The 21,167-nt window shown below is 45.0% G+C and overlaps 1 protein-coding gene across 1 annotated transcript; it reads right to left on the reverse strand.

Annotated features, from left to right (window-relative positions):
* Positions 1-1,033: 1,033 nt before the first annotated feature.
* LOC146648453 (complement factor H-related protein 1-like) lies at positions 1,034-13,063 on the reverse strand. The gene is made up of 8 exons (XM_085390210.1): positions 12,962-13,063; positions 12,701-12,880; positions 12,167-12,343; positions 11,908-12,084; positions 8,378-8,419; positions 3,331-3,503; positions 1,367-1,392; positions 1,034-1,235 (listed from the first exon to the last, which is right to left on the reverse strand). Exons 1-6 carry the CDS (start codon positions 13,014-13,016, stop codon positions 3,403-3,405), a joined length of 732 nt encoding a protein of 243 aa, XP_085246336.1. The 5' UTR covers positions 13,017-13,063; the 3' UTR covers positions 1,034-1,235; positions 1,367-1,392; positions 3,331-3,402.
* Between the last annotated feature and the right edge of the window lie 8,104 nt (positions 13,064-21,167).

The raw sequence follows: 21,167 nt of genomic DNA on the forward strand, positions 1-21,167 counted from the left end.
GTAGGTGTGAATAACCTTTGTTGTTTAGCTTTAGTTACACATCTGGTTTTAAGTTGAGATGTTTCATGAACAAATTTCAAGCTTGTTAAATAAAGTAAAACAAGTGTACAATGAATAACATATAATGACTCTTTATTCGAGGGCAATAATTAGGCATACACTGCATTTCTTTTACAGATGAAGACTCACCAACAGACAAGTCTTTTTAAAGATAAGTTTTCAGTTAATATCTCTTTGGAAATCACCTGGTTGGTGCAAATATACCCCTGACCTCCTTCAGTTCCTCGGATGTCCGTAAACATCTGGGAACCCGAGGAGACCAGCAGCTGGAACCTCTGGGAGATTTGTCTGATATAAGATTCTAGCTGTGTTGCGTCTTTGTCTTTGGTTTTGTCTCAAATATTTCCCTTCAGTTAAACTGCAGGCAAATTCAGCACCCAGACTCCTGCACTACAAAGTGATGCTGTAAAGATGGTGCAGGATGCAGTTTAGTGTTGTCCTGTTGAAATATGCAAGGCCTTCCTTGCATATTTAAAAAGCGCTATACAAATACAGGCCATTTACCATTTACCTTCCCAGAAAAAGACCTATTCTGGGTGGGAGCATAAACCGCACTAAAACCTGTACATATGCAATGTTTTTGTGTTTTCAATGCTGTACAGTCATGTGAAAAAAAGAGTCTTCAGAGCACTATGTGGTTCTGTGAAGTACATCTATCAAAGCAGAGGTTTTGGCTTTTTGCAGGTCTAGAGCATTCAGGTGTGTGTTAACAGGAAGGCAACAGCGTGGTTTTTATAACATTACCGTAGGTGAATGTTGAAAAAGATTCACTGCATATGAGTGTAATGAAATTTGCAATAATCTTAATAATACACTTGTTTTGATATTTGGGAAATAATTGTGTTTTTAAACAGTAAAGAAAAGAAGAAGAAGGATTACTTCTTCTCATTTCTTTACTGTTTCCTATAACTTCCTATAACGAGAACTGATTGATTTTAAATCGATGCTCTTCAGATATAAACACTAAAAACAAGAACAGTAAAGAGCAGCAGGAGTCTTTATGAGGAGGAGACTTTATTCAGTTCAGCTGTGTTTTTGTTTCATATATGAGCACACAAACCATTTTCTCTCACACTCTCAAAGATGAAAATGATGATGTGATCATATGTCAGGCGTCTCCTCTAAAAGCTCCAGGGTGGTGAGGAAATCCTCAGCTACAGCTGTGCTTTGCACCTCTGGTTAGAAGAAAATATGTTTTATGAATAAATTACGAGTGTAAAAAAATCAAGTTGTGATTCTGCATTTAAGCATCTTTAAATGACAGATCAGAGCAATAACAGCATTTCTTTTAAAGAGGAACACTCACCACTGCATGCTCTGCCCAGTTACAACCTGTAAACAGTGATGCAGAAGCTCAGTGTGAACACTTCAGTTACTTAACATTTGCAGATGAGGTGTGTTCAGTTTTCTACATGTCTACAAGCTGCTGACAGTTTTTATCAGGTTTAATATTTTGTTTAATCGACTTTACTGGGATAATGTTTAAATCACTGCATGAGGCAGAAGTTTCTATAGAAGTGGATATGGTTGTTTACTAAATAGTCCCCTGTGTTTACACGAGGCACAAAGTAAACAACATATTTATCAGCCTCATTAAAGGTGATCACACAGTAAACTCTGTTTAAAGCCTTTCTGCATATGTTAAAACCTTAAAGAGGAATTATAGATTTGATCAACTGGTCCCTAAATGCAATTCACACTCTCCTTTCAATGAGAAGCCTGGGCTCGGGTGAGCCCGAGTGTCCTGGAGGGACGTTCCCCACCGGATACACGATGGATGGGTGGAGGAACTAGAGGGTCGTGTGCCTGGCGGGACTGTCGATTGAGGACATTGAAGACATCTACCTTTTCGGAAGCATGATAACGGGGTTCTTGCTGATCGGAGCTGGCTTGGCCCTAGCTTATCGGAAATTGAAGAAAGCGGAAATGGCTGATCAAAGCCCCACAAGGCTGCCCGCTGTGATTGAAACCGTGGCACAAGTTGTGACTTCTCAAAATGTGCTCATCAAACGCAGCATGGATAAGATCAAGAGAAGCTTGATGCTGTTGTGGGCACTTAGAGTATGCTCTTTGAGCGCAAAATTGATAACATCTCTGAGAAGCTCACGGCTCTCCAACGGGAGATTGAGAGACCAGTGACGGACATGCAGTTGTTTGCACTAAAGGAAACCACCATCATTTCATGCGTCTACCATATCGGTGCCAGCTGTGGCCTCACAGCTGGAGCTGAACATCAAAAACACTCTCTCTGATAACAGACTCTGTTTAGACTCTTCGTCCCCATCCCGTGTCCCGCATCTTGTATTCCAAACGACTTCGGATGCTTATCTCCAAGGCCGAGGTCAGACGGCGGGTCTGGGCCCAGCGCATGCTGCAGGACCTGATGCGCTGTCTACACTGGCTTACTCTCACCCCTTACCCACCCCTGTTGCTTGCCATGTGCTTCTATGGTGTATTACAATTCATGTGCTTTTGTGCTGAGGTGTTTTTTTCTGTTCTCAAACTGTTCTCCCCTCAGGAGCTCAGTCTGGGTGGAGCTTTTATGTCCTCCTCTTACTTCATGTTGTGTATTTTCGTTATTTTTCTTATCAGCCTACCGCTCTGACCTATCTCCCCAATGTGATGTTGTGTAAGTATGTTTGGTCGGAGGGTTCCTTTGTGAGTGCGCATGCCAACCAGCACGCTGCCTGCTGTAACCCATAATTTCCTTCAGGATTAATAAAGTATTTCTGATTCTGATTAAAGAGATACATATTAATAGAGTCTATAAGATCTATTGTGATTCCACTAGAAATTGCCAAGTGGAAATGCCAGGGATAATTTCAGGTTTAAAAGCAGATAGGAAAAAATATGTGTTAGTCATTTTAATAATTTCCACATCACAGGCATTAGTTCAGGGAAAGGGAAGCTGTCAGGGCGGCAGCATACACTACAAGGTGTGACAGGTGCCTGTGCAGTACTTCTGGTGACAACAAATTAAGGTAGAAACAACGAATCAGTGAATCAGCAGAGTTGCTGCAGTTTTTTTCTGTGTTTAAAGGAGTTTAAAGTTGTAAAAGCTTGGTTGGATATGACGACACACAGAGACATTAAGTGCTCAGATCTTTTAAAATGTAGTTGTTATTAAAACGATTCATATTCAGTTGTTTTATTTATTAAAAAGTTTTCTTTCTTATAGGTAATAAAAACGTGTTAACATGTAGGCAACACAGCACTGAAAACTTTTCTGACTGACACGTTCAAACATAGAGAGTTTACAGTAATACTTACAGTTAGTTGCCTCCACTCTTCCATTGATGCATCGAACCTTAGAATAATGTTCAAACGACCAGCTGTGTGGTTTCACACACTCCACTCTCTCTTTTCCTCACCATTTTCTATGTGCACAGTTCCCACAGATTTGTATGCAGGATTGTCATCGGTGTTGACAGCACAGAAGTTAGCTGGACACAAGAAACAACCATTAAATTTAAATTTCTCCCCAACGCTTTAAGAGATCCTTAAAAATGATTATCATTGATGTGTTTATACCTCTGCACTCAGGTAAGTCTGACCACATGCCACTGCTGATACACTTCACTCTTTCTGGACCCACTAATCTGTACAAACGTTGGCATCGGTATATCAAATAGTATCGTGAAGTTTGCTGAGCAACAGCATTTTCAATAACAGGGAAGTTTCCGCAATTTTGAACTGAAATGAAAACGCAGGAATATTTCTGAAAACATACCAAACTGTCGCTGAGGTAATGTGTAGCGGTAGACTACTGTTCCCATAAGGCTGTGTGTGGGGGGAGCTTCCGGGGTTACGAGTAAAGTTGGAACACATCACCCGAACACGCTGCGTCCAGTGTCATCATTTATACGTGGTGTCAGAAGTGCGAACGGCGGTCTCCACAGTTTTTTTTTCTTCTTCTTCTTTTTCGAGTACAGTACGGTGCAGTTAACTGCGAGAGAAGTTTTCGCATCGATAACCCGAACAAGACCGGCAAGCAGGTGAAGCGTGGCCGAGGCTGTGACCGGCGCTAGCAACAGGGCGCGTGCGCGCGCGCGGTCGAGCACGAGCTTCACATGTCGGAAGGAGGAGACGAGGTCGGCGCACCGGAAAGCTTGGATTCTGAACGCGAGGAAGCCAGGGATCCACACGTCACGATGGCGACCACGGTACAAATAACACCCCCAGAAACATTTGACTTTTCTCATCCTGCCGAATGGCCAAAGTGGATCAGAAGGTTCGAAAGATTTCGCATTGCAACTGCTCTTGATAACAAATCAGACGAGTATCAAGTTAATGCACTCCTGTACGCTATGGGAGACGCTGCTGATGATGTTTTGGCAGTTTTACCACTGTGCGATGCAGATAAAAAGAAATATGCAACTGTCAAAGAGGCATTTGACAAACATTACGTAGGAAAACACAACGTAATTTTTGAAAGAGCACAGTTTAACTCCAGACGGCAACAGGAAGGGGAAAGTACAGAGTCGTTCATCACTGCTGTGCACAAACTTGCAGAAAATTGTGCATTTGGAGCACTCAAAGACGAACTCATAAGGGACAGAATTGTAGTTGGCATAAAAGACAAAAGACTGTCCGAGCTGCTGCAAATGGACTCAGAGTTGGCTCTTGCTAAAGCCATTGAGAAAGTTAGGCAGAGCGAAACGGTAAAGAAACAACAATCAATACTTCACAGCAGCGCGGCAGTGGAGAAAACACTGAACATGGACACAATACGGACAAATACAACACGCGGGAAAACGCAGACGTGGCAGAAGAAGGAACAAAAGCCAATCAAACAAAGTGGAAAGGAATGTGGCCGCTGTGGTCGCAAGAACAAACACTCATGGAAAGAATGTCCAGCCAAAGAGGTACAGTGTCGAAAATGTCAGAAAAAAGGGCACTTTGCTGCGGTCTGTCGCAGTAGTGAAGCTACAGCACTACGCGAAGTGACAGAAAATCAGAAAGATGCAGACAGCGAGGATTGTGTGTTCTTGGGTGAAGTAGAGACTGGGAGGTCACAGCCCTGGGTGCAAAAGGTCAAGTTAAATGGGGAAAATGTATATTTTAAACTTGACACAGGGGCGGATGTTACATCTATTCCAGAGGGTTTGTACAGTCCAGACAGGGATGGTAAGCTGCAGAGACCCAGAAAGAAGTTACTAGGGCCGGGCAGTAACCCACTTAATGTTAAAGGCTGCTTCGAGGCACAGCTAGCAGTAAAAGGGCGCAGTGTTTCTCAAGACGTCTACCTTGTGTCAGGTCTAGTACAGCCACTGCTAAGCAGGCCAGCGTGTGAGGCTCTGGGTCTTGTGTACAGAGTAAGCACAGTAGAGGAATCGGTGACAGACTTCAGGGCAGCATACCCAGACGTTTTTAAAGGTTTAGGCGTGCTGAGGGAGCCTTATCACATTGAGATAGAGCAAGGAGCTGTACCAATAGCCCTATCTGCCCCAAGACGTGTTCCTCTTCCCCTCAGAGATGCAGTGAGAAATGAGCTGCACAGAATGGAAGAAATGGGTGTTATCTCCAAAGTCACTGAGCCTACAGAGTGGTGTTCTGGCATGGTAGTGGTCCCCAGACCAGCAGGAAAGCCCCCCAGAATATGTGTGGACCTCACACCCCTGAACACAGTAGTCAAAAGAGAAAGACACATCCTCCCAGCAGTAGATCAAACACTAGCGATGATGAAAGATGCTAAAGTGTTCACAAAGCTCGACGCCCGGTCTGGATTCTGGCAAATTCCGCTCACGCCAGAGTCAAGGCCACTCACTACCTTCATCACGCCTTTTGGAAGGTTTCAGTTCAACCGCCTTCCTTTTGGCATTGCATCGGCGCCGGAACATTTCCAAAGGCGAATGTCACAGATGCTGGAAGATTTTGAAGGGGTGATTTGTCACGCCGATGATGTGCTTGTATACGGCAGAGACAGGCAGGAGCACGACCAGAGGTTGCACTGTGTGCTCCAAATGTTTCATAAGGAGGGTCTCACTCTGAATGAGAAGTGTGAGTTTGCTAAAAGTCAAATAATCTTTGTGGGACACAAAGTGTCAGCAACAGGCATTGAGGCTGATCCCAACAAGATAACAGCAATCCAGCAGCTGCCGCAGCCTCAGAGTGTGGAAGATGTGCGCCGTCTCATGGGCATGGCCAACTATCTTGCCAAGTTTATGCCACAATTAGCCACAATCACCACACCATTAAAGGAACTGCTAAAAGACAGAAATGACTGGATATGGGCGGAGCCACAGGAAACAGCATTTAGGAGACTAAAAGGGATATTAAGCTCTCCAGAAGTGCTCGCTCAGTACTCCAACTCAGCAGATACACGAGTCGCTGCAGATGCATCGCCATACGGTGTCGGGGCTGTTCTCACTCAGAAACAGTCTGACAACTCCTGGCGACCGGTCACATATATCTCAAGAGGTCTCACAGACACAGAGAAACGCTACGCGCAGATAGAAAAGGAGGCACTAGCTGTAACGTGGGCGTGTGAACGACTGTCATCTTACCTCATGGGCTTACAGTTCACTCTAATCACAGATCACAAACCCCTGGTCCCTCTTCTGAGCACAAGAGGCCTGGATGATCTGCCTCCACGCATCCTGAGATTCCGCCTCAGGCTGCTGCGCTTTACTTTCACCATTGTCCATGTTCCAGGGAAAAACCTTGTCACTGCTGATGCTCTCTCACGAGCACCGCTGGCAGGGCCTCCTTCTGCTGGGGATCTTCAGCTGGAAAAAGAGGTGGAGGTTTTCGTGGACGGTGTAGTTTCCCATCTCCCAGCAACAGATAAAAGGCTGGAGGAGATTAAGTTGGCGCAGGAAATGGATGACCTGTGTAGAAAGGTGGTGTATCAATGTGGGACAGGCTGGCCAGAAAAAGGTAAACTAGATCCAGAGTTAAAGGGATACTGGCAATACAGAATGGACTTCAATCTAGTCCATGGTCTTCTCATGAAAGGGGAGAGACTTGTGATACCACCTCAAATGAGAGCGGAGGTTTTGTCACATTTGCATGAAGGCCACCAGGGCATTTCAAAATGCAGGGCCAGAGCAAAAGAGTCTGTGTGGTGGCCGGGCATCTCAACCCAAATACGTCAAATGGTAGACAGGTGCGAAACATGTCAAAAACATAGGTTACAGTGCCGTGAACCAATGCTGGCAACTCCTGTTCCCGACCGCCCATGGCAAAAAGTCGGCATGGATCTGTTCGAGTGGTCAAAGAAACACTTCCTGCTGATTATTGATTTTTTCTCAAGGTACATTGAGATAGCTGAACTGAGACACACAACTGCAGAGGTCACTATTAATGCTGTAAAAGAAGCCTTTGCAAGACATGGTGTTGCCGAGACTGTGGTATCGGATAACGGGCCACAATTTTCATCAGAACAGTTCAAGCACTTTGCCAAAGAGTACCAGTTCGCACATGAAACGAGCAGCCCTAGGTACCCCCAAGCCAACGGGGAGGCAGAACGCGCTGTTCGTACCATTAAAGACTTGTGGAAAAAGGACTGTGACTACACCAGAGCACTGCTAGCGTACAGGGCCACCCCACTGGAACATGGGCTCTCGCCGGCGCAGTTGCTTATGGGGAGACACCTGCGGACCACGCTGCCACAGGCTGTGGCAAAGCTGGTGCCAAGGTGGCCTGACCTACAGGCTTTTCGAAAAAAAGATGAGGAGGGGAGGCGTGAGCAGGCAAAACACTACAACCGCAGACATAGAGTCAGACCACTTCCGGAACTATCGTCAGGACAGAAAGTGTGGATTACCACGGAAGGAACTACCGGAGCAGTAGTTGGACCTGCCAGTGCTCCCAGATCCTATGTGGTAGAGACAGACAGGGGTTTTCTGAGGAGAAATAGGAGCCACCTCAGACCAACAGGGACTATTACCAGATCTGGTCGAGTGGTGAGACCTCCTGAAAGACTGGATGTGTAATTCTCTGAAGTTATCCATTCATGCCCTATTCAAAGCTGGGTTAAGCTGTCAGAGATGTTTACAATAATGTGTTTTGTTTAAATGTAAGTGAACAAATGAGGGATGTGTATAATTTTCATGTTTCATGATGTTCCCCATTTCTGTTCTAGTGAGCTGTTTGAGACGTTATGAAGTATGTCTTTAGCTAGAAGGAGGAGGTGTAGTGGTAGACTACTGTTCCCATAAGGCTGTGTGTGGGGGGAGCTTCCGGGGTTACGAGTAAAGTTGGAACACATCACCCGAACACGCTGCGTCCAGTGTCATCATTTATACGTAATGCACTTAACATTCTGATTTGTCAGCATCAATAAATTCAAGGAGAAAATAATGTACTTATTTACTTGTTGTATAACGAAGACGTGTGTCTCCCTCATTTGAAGATCCTGAAAGATACAAAACAGTTATTTTGCTTTCTTTCTTTCTTTTTGCCTGTCCCATTTGGATCATTAACTATCAGAATTGTTGTCTGAAGGCCAAGAAAGATGCCAAGCGGATTTACTTTACCAAGTGGATCATCATGGCTTTGCCATATTGGTCCATTTGACTGACCTTTATTATAATTATGTATTTATTTGATTTGATTTTCGGTTGTTACAGACGGGACAGACATGACTGGGGGATAGGACAGGGAGAGAGAATGAAAGAAAGAGAGAGAGAGAGAAAGAAAAATAGAGGAGAGAAGAGATGGTGAGAAAGGGGGGAAGAAGAAAAAAAGAAAAACCAAACAAAACACCTGGATCACCTGTATGGAGATAAAAAACAAAAAACAGAAGAGACAACAAACAAAACAGAGCAACATAATAAATACAACACCATCACAATAAACTAGCTAACAGTAGATACTAAATATTACATGTTATTGTGCAGTACGCAAGATCGACAGTGCACAATGTGCTTTGAGGTAGCAGCCAAGAAAGGTGTAGTTTGTGTTTGTGAACACCCGTGTGTACACCTGTGTGGATCAGCACGCTTGTAGAGAGATCACATCACTTCTTCACTTCCTGCCACCATCGACTCACTTCAGTTTGCTTACCGGACTAATCGTTCCACAGACGATGCCATATCTCACCTGCTCCACACATCCCTGAGTCACCTGGACACTGGCAGAGGGAATTATGTTAGGATGCTGTTCGTGGACTACAGTTCAGCATTCAACACAATAATTCCCTCTAAACTTTTCACCAAGTTGACGGATCTAGGACTCAGCTCATCACTGTGTCAGTGGATCCTCAACTTCCTCACAGACAGACCCCAATCAGTGAGGGTGGGAAAACAAGTCTCCCCCTCCATCTCACTCAGCACTGGAGTGCCTCAGGGCTGTGTTTTAAGCCCCCTGCTGTACTCACTGTACACTTATGACTGTGTAGCCACATCCGACACCACCTCCATTGTCAAGTTTGCTGACGACACTGCTGTTGTGGGCCTGGTCTCCGACAACATCGAGATGGCCTACCTGGAGGAGATTAGGAACCTGGAGACCTGGTGCCAGGAGAATAACCTCCTCCTAAACATCAGCAAGACTTAGGAGCTGATCGTGGACTTCACTACAAAGCAGGCGAGGAATTACAAACCCCTCATCATCAGTGGCACGCCAGTGGAGAGAGTGGACAGTTTCCGATACCTGGGTGTCCACATCACTCAGGACCTGTCATGGTCCTGCCACATCAACACCCTGGTTAAGAAAGCCCGTCAGCGTCTCTTCTTCCTCAGAAGACTTAGAGACTTCCATCTGCCACTGAAGGTGCTCAAGAACTTCTACTCCTGCACCATCGAGAGCGTCCTGACGGCAAACATCTGCACCTGGTTTGGGAACAGCACCAAGCAGGACAGACGAGATCTGCAAAGGGTGGTGCGCTCGGCAGAACGCATCATTCAATCAGAGCTCCCTGACCTGCTGTCCATCTACACCAAGCGGTGCAAGTCCAAAGCTAGGAAGATTATGATGGACCTCTCCCATCCCAACAATGGACTCTTCTCACTGTTGAGGTCTGGGAAGCGCTTCCGCTCCCTTAAGGCCAAAACAGAGAGAATGAGGAGGAGCTTCTTCCCCCAGGCTATTCGGGCCCTGAACCAGGTGTAGGACTGGACTCTCCCACACACGTCACTATAAGACTGGACTCTCACACACGTCACCACACGCACCACCACACATTTCCTATAATCCTATAATTCCTATAATTTATAATCCTTATCTTTATAATCTCTTCTGCTATTTGCACATTCTTTACTGTAAATTCCTAAGTTAATTTGTAAATTTTGTAGTAAACTGTAAATTGTAAATATTGTAAAACTTTCTTCTGTCATTTAATGGTCGGGCATTGTACAGCTACAAGCATTTCACCCCCATGTCATACTGTGTATGGTTGTGTGTGTGTGTGACAAATAAAATTTGAATTTGAATTTGTATTCAAAAGGTTTCTCCATGTAATGATCTGCTAGAGAGTGTGGGGAGCCACAGCCCCGTCCCCCAGGGCATGAAGCAGGTATGGAGGAGATCCAGGCCCCAGAGTACGAGGACCCAAGGAGGACCACCACGGGGGCAACCGCGCCACCCTCCTGGGAAGAGCTGAGGAGAGCCCCAAACGACAGGTCACCCAGCAGCCACGGAGCAGAGGCCAGAGGGGCTTGCAGTGATGTGCACGCGGGCTCTGCTGGCAGCCAGCTGTGCCAGAGAGGACCGAGCCTCAGGCCCAGCTGGGTCACAGGTGCCAGGCCCCGCCAATCGGCCACCAGGAGTGAGTTGGTACATACATGTGCTCCCAGCGCCAGACACCAAGAACCACCAACACACCAACGTCTGAGGGCATCAGCCACTGGTAGGGAGTGTGGTGAGGGGAGATAGGCCTCCATACCTCGGAGAGCCTGAGATGTTCCCAGAGAGGTGGAGTCTAAGACCCAAGCTGACATATAGACACAGATGAACAGGCGCACGCAGACACAAACGTGCATTCCCACCCCCATATACACAAACAAATACTCGGCACTCACCCGACGTGGAGACAGACACAAATAGACACTGTACACACATTCACACTCCCCAAACATACTCTATATATCCCAGGTCCGGGTACCCCTGCCCCCAGAGGGGCAAACCATACCCAGGAGATGTAACCCTTCTCTCTGGGGTGGAGGCAAGCAGACCACCTCCTTATCTGCAGTAGCAGGGAGGCCCCGCATCCCAGACCCCTCACCGGGGCATAACCCCCATGCACCCACCCACCCACAACCCCAGCAACACAACTACCAGGACCCGAGCCCCCAAGGCCCAGCTAGAGCCCCAGTCCCGGGGGTGGAGCACACCCAGACCCCCAAGCCTCCACGCCTGTCCCGAACCCACCCAGGGGCAGCCAGGCTACCAGGCCAGTAACCAACGTCCGCCAGCACAGACCATCCCCCATCTCCTCTGTACGCAGCCACAAGGAAAACACCATCTAAGAGCCACCAGAGCCCCTAACCAGGTCATAGCTTTGAGAAGTTTTCATTAATTTAAAAAACTCAGAATATGTCAACGTTTTCTCTTTCAGTCTTTCAAAAAATTATGATAATTTTCAATGAAATTATTGTTTTTTTAATGTTTTAGGATTATATTTATATATTTACTTTTTAAAACTTTGATTATTAGCAGCAGAACAGGATGTAAACATGACACATTCTGCATCTGCAGACTACAGAGTTCAAATGTTTATTATTTTTCTGAACACTTGATGATTTCCACCAATCATATTCATGCACTGGTGCATTTACTTCCTGGATTATGTTCTATATTCCTTCAAGTGTCATGTGATTAGTTGTTTTTAAACTTACTGTGGATTATTGCCAAATAAGAAAAAGTAAATACATAAATGCAGATCTCATTAAACAGTCAGCTTACTGCATGTTGGCACTGGTGTCCAGTTTCTCTGTATACAAACAGATTTCTCGGTGTGTGCAGTGTATCCGTCTTCACACTCATACTGCACTTCTGAACCTGCTGCAAACACTTCCTGGTATCCATGAATGATGACTGCATGGGGGATTTTAGGAGGTGCACTGCATGCACTCATACTTCCTGTAAAAATAAAAAGTCATGAATAGAAGCAGAAAAAAAAGTGTTGAACAGCTAACTGGAGTCAAACATGTAGCAGACTTACTCTCACAGACTGGTGCAGAGGACCATTTTCCATTTCCACAGGTAATGGTGGTGAACTGGTTTTGGTGCTCAAATCCTCCATCGCATGTTATCATTAGTGTACTTCCATCCACATACCAGCCGTATACCAGCCGGTACTTTCCATTGGGAATAGTTGGTGGAAGGCAGCTGCTTTCATCTAAGGAAAAACAGACCAGAGTCACCATCAACACTTTGTGAATAGTTATTTCAAGGAATTACTGTAAGATATTTTTTTATTTTTCCTTGTGGGAGACTGAAATTCCTGATTTGTAATTCTTTAAAACTACTATAAATAAATTTTTTTGCACTTGGCACAAAAACATTAAATTAAACTTCACCATCCTGCTATTGGATTTTATTGCTTTTTATATTTATTTACTGAAACAATCAGATTTCATTGTTCTTTTTCTCAGATGAGTCTATTTATTAGCAAATCTAAACTAATTACATTTTTTAAGAACAGAATTTATATTGAAGCTTTAAAGCACATTCACCATTCCCAGGACTGACCTACCTATACATTGTGGTTCATGAGACCATTTCCCACGTTCACAGGTACTGGTTGCCCACCAACCCTCCACTACAGGTTTATATCCGTTATCACAGGAATAAGTGATCGTGGTTCTGTCAGAGTAAGTCTCTTGTCTGGGGAGAAAGTTACCATGAACCAGTCTGGGAGAATCACAACCCTGTGCTGATGTACAATAAAGAAAATTGTTTAAAATCCCACATAAGTCTCACATTTACAAACTATAACAGAATTGAATCTTCTTACCTTGAAGCAATCCAGGAAACAAAACGAGGACAAATCCAAGAGTCCTGAGACACATTTTGCAGCAATGAAAGCACGATGTGAAGGCAGAGTAAAGAGCCGTGTTCTGCTGGACGAGTTAATAATTGTTGGGAATTTCCCCCAAAGAACTAAGAAGTCAGGACACAGTAAACATTGCGCTGAGTAACTCTGGCTCTGGTCCATATTTCTCAGACATGTTGTATAAATAAACTATTGCTGTGAATAGATTAAAAAAATGTAACTAGAGTTTTTTTTATTGGTTTGGCGCAGTTTTCACAAGCAATTGGTACATTTTCAAAACTCTTAGTACTTATATCACAACAGATCATCAAAAGTGCTCCTTTTTCAAACATTTCAGCATATTTTCAATTGTGTTAGTACAATACACATAATGACAAAATATCCTTTTCACTACACAAAATAAGTGTTTCATCTAAATAAATGTTTCGTTCACAGTTACTGCCTTTCAAAATGTTATCACTATAAAATTTTTGATTTGCATCTCTTATTATTCAGTTTAAGGTGGAAGGTGTATGATCGCCATCCCCATGAGCATGTCTCCCTTCTTCAAGCCATGTGTGAAGCTTGTGGTGATATAACTGCTGAGCAATGTCAAGCCTAGATTCGTCTTGCCAGGAGATTTTTCCCACGGTGCCTGAACAATGAAGACATCCACTGGGATGTTGATGAAAACTTATGGCCCAATGTTAATGACCGGCTTGATTAATTGTATAAAAGTGATAAAAATAAAATAAATATATTGTGCTTATGTAAATGACTTGTTTTTTTTCTCCCTTTTTCGTGTGTGTGTGTGTGTATATGTGTATATATACATACACATATACATACATACATACATACATACATACATATATATATATATATAAACATATATATATATATATATATACAGTGGGGCAAAAAAGTATTTAGTCAGCCACCGATTGTGCAAGTTCCCCCACTTAAAATGTTGACAGAGGTCAGTAATTTGCACCAGAGGTACACTTCAACTGTGAGAGACAGAATGTGAAAAAAAAATCCATGAATTCACATGGTAGGATTTGTAAAGAATTTATTCGTAAATTAGGGTGGAAAATAAGTATTTGGTCACCTCAAACAAGGAAAATCTCTGGCTCTCACAGACCAAACCAATTAAAAAAAACTAATCCCACAATTTTCTGTAATTAATCGCAATTACTTGATCAATAGCCTGGCCACAATTACATTTTCTTCAACTTTATATTTAAACTTGTAACTAAAATTCATGCACTAATGAAGTAAATGGAGAATAAACACAAAGAATGTATGCTTAAATTCAAAGAGAATTTGTATAGTTTTCTTCAATCTTTTACAGTTTTTTTTAATTGGTTGGTACTATTTTCATAACTAAAGTGTGCATTTTCAAATCTCTCAGTACAAAACTCACATTTGATCACATTTGTAACACCACTAGTCATTCTTTCAAATCTGATGTCATGATTTCATTGTATTTGCACATATTTTCATTCCACTTAATCATTGTTTCAGAACATATGATCATTGTGATATATTTTGAGAACATTTGCTTTAATCACCCAAACAAAACAGTAAGATCTTTTTTCAACTTAGTACTTTTACCAATCATTTCATTCAGGAGCAAATAATACAAGGTAAGCGTTTCAAATTGTCCTTGGTGATGAATGAGTGTAACTGAACTGTAAAACTTCACACAGAAAATTTTACACTTATGTTCAGACATAAAAAAAAAATTATACACACACGAAAAAGGGAGAAAAAAACCAAGTAATTTACATAAGCAAAATATATTTTTATTTATTTTTAATCACTTTTACACAATTAATCAAGCTGGTCATTAACATTGGGCCATAAAGTTTCATCAACATCACAGTGGATGTCTTCGTTGTTCAGGCACTGTGGGAAAAATCTCCTGGCATGACGAATCCAGGCTTGACATTGCTCAGCAGTTATATCACCACAAGCTTCACACATGGCTTGAAGAAGGGAGACATGCTCATGGGGATGGCGATCATACACCTTCCACCTCCATGTAGAGAAGAATTCCTCAATTGGGTTGAGGAAAGGGGAATATGGTGGAAGATAGAGGGTCATGAAGCGAGGATGTGTTTGAAACCATTCCTGAACCAGCTGTGCATGGTGGAAGCTGACATTGTCCCACACAACAACATAGACGATGTCTTCTCCCTGACAGGCCTGCTCCAGTTCATTTAAAAAAAAAAACTATCAGGTGTTCAGTGTTGTATGACCCTAGAACTGGTCTACAGCCTACCACACCATCTTCAGATATAGTTGCACACATAGAGATGTTTCCCCTACGTTGTCCAGGGACTTGGATGGTAGCCCTTTGTCCAATAAGGTTACGTCCTCTGCGTCTAGTTTTTGCCAGATTGAAACCGGCCGCATCAACAAAAATATACTTGTGATGATTCACAGCAGCGTCCAGCTCCATCACCCACTAAAATAATAATTTAGTTAGTTTTTTTTAGCCGCATGTCATTCCTTGCCCTGACCATTTCCACCACAGCCAACTCCTGTTGGTCAGTCAAAACACGTGGGCGACCACCACCAGGTTGTCTCCTGTTAATTCTGAGGACAATCATATACTGTGAATATTGAAGTATTACAAATTACATTACTGTAAACTGACAATTACATGTTGTTCATCTATACAATAGAGTACTATATTTTAGAAGTGAAGTTGCTATAGCAGACATACCGGTTTTCTTGGCAAAAAGTTCTGATGATAGAGCTGACAGTTGACCTTTGTAAATTAGGCTGTACCAACCTGGCAGCCTCAGCCATGGTAAAGCCTCTGTTAACCACATGGTCAACAATGATGGCCCGGACTTCATTAGAGATGATGGTGCGTTGTCTTCTGCCTACATTTCTCTGAAGACCACCTCTCTGTCGAGGAGCACCACCACCTCTTCGATGAAGGTTTCCTCTCCCTACGAGTCTATCCTGCTCCATATTTGAACAGTGCAAAGTCTCAAACACAGTTCTACTTATATGGTAACTAATTGTGATCATCAAGGGGAAACAATTAGCAATTATAGTGTTTCTAGATTGAAAGCTCTTGCAGCAATGTGTAACTTATGTGTAACTTACAAATGACCAGACAACAATCAGTCAAGTTGAAAATCCATGGACATAATGAATGATTCATTGATTAAACATTAAGATCAGTTGAATTAAATGACAGACAAATGTATTAAACTGAATAATAAGAGATGCAAATCAAAAATTTTATAGTGATAACATTTTGAAAGGCAGTAACTGTGAACGAAACATTTATTTAGATGAAACACTTATTTTGTGTAGTGAAAAGGATATTTTGTCATTATGTGTATTGTACTGACACAATTGAAAATATGCTGAAATGTTTGAAAAAGGAGCACTTTTGATGATCTGTTGTGATATAAGTACTAAGAGTTTTGAAAATGTACCAATTGCTTGTGAAAACTGCGCCAAACCAATAAAAGAAAACTGTAGCACAGGTTCTCGCCTGTGGAATACAACTTTTAAAAACAAAAACAAAAAAACTATATACTAATAGGTTAGTTTACACTAATATATAATATGTATTAGTGCTGTCAAACAAATGTTTAACCAGATTCATCACAGGGTTACTGTGGATTCATTTTGATTAATCACGATTAAATATCATTCAATGCATCATTCATGCAGTTTCTTGCAATCCACTTGGCAATTGTGTCAGTCAATATTTCCGAGGTAGACTTACTGAGTCCCCGATGCTCCGTGAGTGGTTTGTAGCAAGCTGAGTGACGCGTTAACCAAAGTCCTAGCAGCATCCCCGGCTAACGTATGCGTTGCGTCAATGTGATATTTTAAGCTGGAGGTGCTTTAGTGAAAAGAAAATTCCTTCTTGCACAATGTGCATAATAATACTTTACGTTGGTCGACTGTTCCGTCTTGTTATTTTTTTAATACTCAAATTTCCCATCGAGAGGGCCAATGTGTGTTCATCATTTTCCATATTGAGCTGATTGGTTCAGCTGCCCGTCACTACCAGATCAACTGCCCATTTGCGCATGTGCGAAGGTAACTCTGTTTGGACAAACTGCCCGAAAGGCGTTGACAGAAACATTTCAGGAATTTTGAGTCATTCTGCACTCCAGATGCGTTAATTTTGACAGGACTAAAATAAAGACAAATGAATGCACAAAGACTCATATTTTTTTTACTCCTGTTGTCTCATTTACTGTGAATATTTAGTCCTTCTGACCGTGAGACGCAGTCATTGTCAAGAAAACACTTCAGTATTTCACTTTTATATGGCAGAAAAAGTCCATGTTTATTCATTTGATCCTGAATTTCTCAGAAAATGTTTTGGATAAATTCTATGAGGTTGTTTACAGATCCCAGATTTCAAAGAGACTTCCCGGATTGCTGTAATCAGAGGTCACCATTACGAAACATCAAACATGTAGAAGCACAGGTTTTCTGGTTAATGTGTGTTTGATTTAAAATCAGAGATTCTCTGATTGTCAGCTAGATCTCTACAAGCTCTGTGTTTTTGTTAAGAAACAGATGTCAGGGAAAATGAGGGAAAATATAAGAAAGCACAGTTAGATTCTCCTTTACATGAGTTTACAGCATCCCAACAGGTTTGGCGTGGCTGCCTAGCAACTAAAAATGTTTCCAGGTGTATAGTAAGAACATTTGTTTTTACCAAATTCATATGAGGCGGAAGGATTTGGCAAAATCTGTGTTTTTCCCATTTTTCAGAAAGAAGACTTTAAGGTGCGCCAAACTGAACATTTATAAAATCATCATACCAGAGTAACTGGAACATGGCTGGAAATGTTCTCATCACATGACAACCTTAAAGGAGCACTTGATGATTCAGGGTGGAGAGAAACCTGACCTCTGTGGTATCTGTGGCTGATGTTTCCATAGTGACAGCTGCTACAGGTGAGTCCAGTGACTTTTGGAGAGGCTTGATGATGACAAAAGTTTCAAACTCTCAATTATTAATATGCCGTTTTTATAGCTATAGTTATAGCTATAGTTCTCTATATTGGCTAAACTGTTCCCCTCCTTGAATCGCTACCTTATCGTGGTGGAGGGGTTTGTGTGTCACAGGGATCCCAGGGGCTATGTTGTCTGGGGGCTTTTGCCCCCTGGTAGGGTCTCCCATGGCAAATTGGCCCTGGGTGAGGGACCAGACAAAGAGCGATTCATAAGACCCTTATGAAAAGGACACCGAGGGAACAGTTTACCCTGCCCGGGATAGGGTTACCGGGGCCCCGCCCTGGAGCCAGGCCCGGGGAGGGTGCCCGAGGGCGAGCGTCTGGTGGCCGGGCCTTAGTCCATGGGGCCCGGCCGGGCACAGCCCGAAGAGGAGACATGGGCCCATCCTCCCGCAGGCCCACCACCCGCAGGAGGCGCCATAGGGGTCGGGTGCATTGTGTGCCGGGTGGCGGCCAGGAGCGGAGGCCCTGGAGGACTGACCCCCGGCTGCCAAGACTGGCAATAGGGACATGGAATGTCACCTCTCTGGTGGGGAAGGAGCCTGAGTTAGTGCGTGAGGTTGAGAGGTACCGGCTAGATATAGTCGGGCTCACCTCTACACATGGCTTGGGCTCTGGAACCAGTCTCCTGGAGAGGGGCTGGACTCTGTCTCAGTCTGGAGTTGCCCCTGGTGAGAGGCGGCGGGCTGGGGTGGGTATCCTAATATCCCCTCGGCTTGCTGCCGGTACGTTGGGGTTTTTCCCGGTGGACGAGAGGGTTTGTTCCCTGCGCCTTAGGGTCGGGGAACGGGTCCTGACTGTCATCTGCGCTTATGCGCCGAGTGGCAGTTCAGAGTACCCAGCCTTCTTAGAGTACCTGGGGGGGGGGGGGGGGTGCTGGAGGGTGCTCCACCTGGAGACTCTGTTGTCCTGCTGGGAGACTTCAATGCTCACGTGGGTAACGGCAGCGAGACCTGGAGGGGCGTGATTGGGAGGAACGGCCTCCCTGATCTGAACCCGAGCGGTGCTCTGTTATTGGACTTCTGTGCTAATCACAGTTTGGCCATAACGAACACCCTGTTCGAACATAAGAGTGTCCATAAGTGCACGTGGCACCAGGACGCTCTAGGCCGTAGGTCGATGATCGATTTTGTAATCGTATCAGCAGATCTGCGACCATATGTTCTGGACACTCGGGTAAAGAGAGGGGCTGAGCTGTCAACTGATCACCACCTGGTGGTGAGTTGGATCAGGTGGCGGGGGAAGACGCTGGACAGACCTGGTGCACCTAAACGCGTAGTGAGGGTGTGCTGGGAACGTCTAGCAGAGGCCCCAGTCCGCGAGATCTTCAACGCACACCTCCGGCAGAGCTTCAACAGCATTCCGAGGGAGACTGGGGACATTGAGTCCGAATGGACCATGTTCAGCGTCTCCATTGCCGAAGCTGCTGCATTGAGCTGCAGCCGCAAGGTGGTTGGTGCCTGCCGTGGTGGTAATCCCCGAACCAAATGGTGGACACCAGAGGTGAAGGGAGCCACCAGGCTGAAGAAGGAGTCCTATCGGGCATGATTAGCGGCTCGGGCAGTGGCTGAAGCAAAAACTTGGGTGTGGGAGGAGTTCGGAGAGGCCATGGAAAAAGACTTTCGGACTGCCTCGAAGAGATTCTGGCAAACCGTCAGACGTCTCAGGAGGGGAAAGCGGTGCTCTACCTGCACTGTGTATAGTGCTGGCGGAGCGCTGCTGACGTCGACTGAGAAAATTGTCAGGCGGTGGAAGGAATACTTCGAGGACCTCCTTAATCCCACTGACACGTCTTCCGAGGAGGAAGCAGAGTCTGGGGATGAGGGGAATGACCCGCCAATTTCCGGGGGCGAGGTCACTGAGGCAGTTAAACAACTCCTTGGTGGCAGAGCCCCTGGTGTTGATGAGGTCCGCCCCGAGTTCCTGAAGGCTCTGGACGTTGTAGGGCTGTCCTGGTTGACACGCCTCTGCAATGTTGCGTGGAGATCAGGGGCAGTACCTGTGGACTGGCAGACCGGGGTGGTGGTCCCCATCTTTAAGAAAGGGGACCGGAGGGTGTGTTCCAACTACAGGGGGATCACACTCCTCAGCCTCCCTGGGAAAGTCTATGCCAGGGTGCTGGAAAGGAGAGTTCGTCCGTTAGTCGAACCTCGGATACAGGAGGAACAATGCGGTTTTCGTCCTGGTCGCGGAACACTGGACCAGCTCTTTATCCTCTCCAGGATACTTGAGGGTGCATGGGAGTTTGCCCAACCAGTCTACATGTGTTTTGTGGACTTGGAGAAGGCATTCGACCGTGTCCCTCGGGGTGTCCTGTGGGAGGTGTTGCGGGAATATGGGGTGTCTGGCCCATTGCTACGGGCCATTCGATCCCTATACAACCATTGCAAGAGCTTGGTTCGCATTGCCGGCAATAAGTCGGACTCGTTCCTGGTGGGTGATGGGCTCCGCCAGGGCTGCCCTTTGTCTCCGGTTCTGTTCATAATTTTTATGGACAGGATTTCTAGGCGCAGCCAAGTGGCGGAGGGCTTTTGCTTTGGTGGCCTCAGAATCTCATCTCTGATTTTTGCAGATGATGTGGTTCTGTTGGCTTCATCGGGTGAGGGCCTCCAGCTCGCACTGGAACGGTTCGCAGCCGAGTGTGAAGCAGCGGGAATGAGGATCAGCACCTCCAAATCTGAGGCCATGGTTCTCAGCCGGAAAAGGGTGGAGTGCCCACTCCGGGTCGGGGATGAGCTCCTGCCCCAAGTGGAGGAGTTCAAGTATCTCGGGGTCTTGTTCGCGAGTGATGGGAGAAGGGAGCCGGAGATCGACAGACGGATTGGGGCTGCAGCTGCAGTAATGCGGACGCTGCACCGGTCCGTCGTGGTGAAGAGGGAGCTGAGTGTAAAAGCGAAGCTCTCAATTTACCGGTCGATCTACGTCCCTACCCTCACCTATGGCCACGAGCTGTGGGTAGTGACCGAAAGAACGAGATCGCGGATACAAGCGGCAGAAATGAGCTTCCTCCGAAGGGTGGCTGGCCTCTCCCTTAGAGATAGGGTGAGAAGTTTGGCCATCCGGGAGGGGCTCAGAGTAGAGCAGCTGCTGCTCCACATCGAAAGGAGCCAGCTGAGGTGGTTCGGGCATCTGACAAGGATGCCCCCTGGGCGCCTCCTGGGTGAGGTGTTCCAGGC

Source organism: Rhamphochromis longiceps, linkage group LG18 (genome assembly GCF_057381845.1).
Source record: "Rhamphochromis longiceps isolate RC_006_pf linkage group LG18, R_longiceps_female_GT1.1, whole genome shotgun sequence".
Classification (NCBI taxonomy): Eukaryota; Metazoa; Chordata; class Actinopteri; order Cichliformes; family Cichlidae; genus Rhamphochromis; species Rhamphochromis longiceps.

What these genes read in the sequence shown, in the direction of transcription:
- LOC146648453 (XM_085390210.1), bottom strand. Translation starts at nt 13,016, where the DNA reads ATGTGTCTCAGGACTCTTGGATTTGTCCTCGTTTTGTTTCCTGGATTG. An exon ending in TCATGAACCACAATGTATAG is followed by an intron (nt 12,344 to 12,700) that starts GTAGGTCAGTCC and finishes GTTTTTCCTTAG; the next exon opens with ATGAAAGCAGCTGCCTTCCA. An exon ending in CTCTGCACCAGTCTGTGAGA is followed by an intron (nt 12,085 to 12,166) that starts GTAAGTCTGCTA and finishes TTATTTTTACAG; the next exon opens with GAAGTATGAGTGCATGCAGT.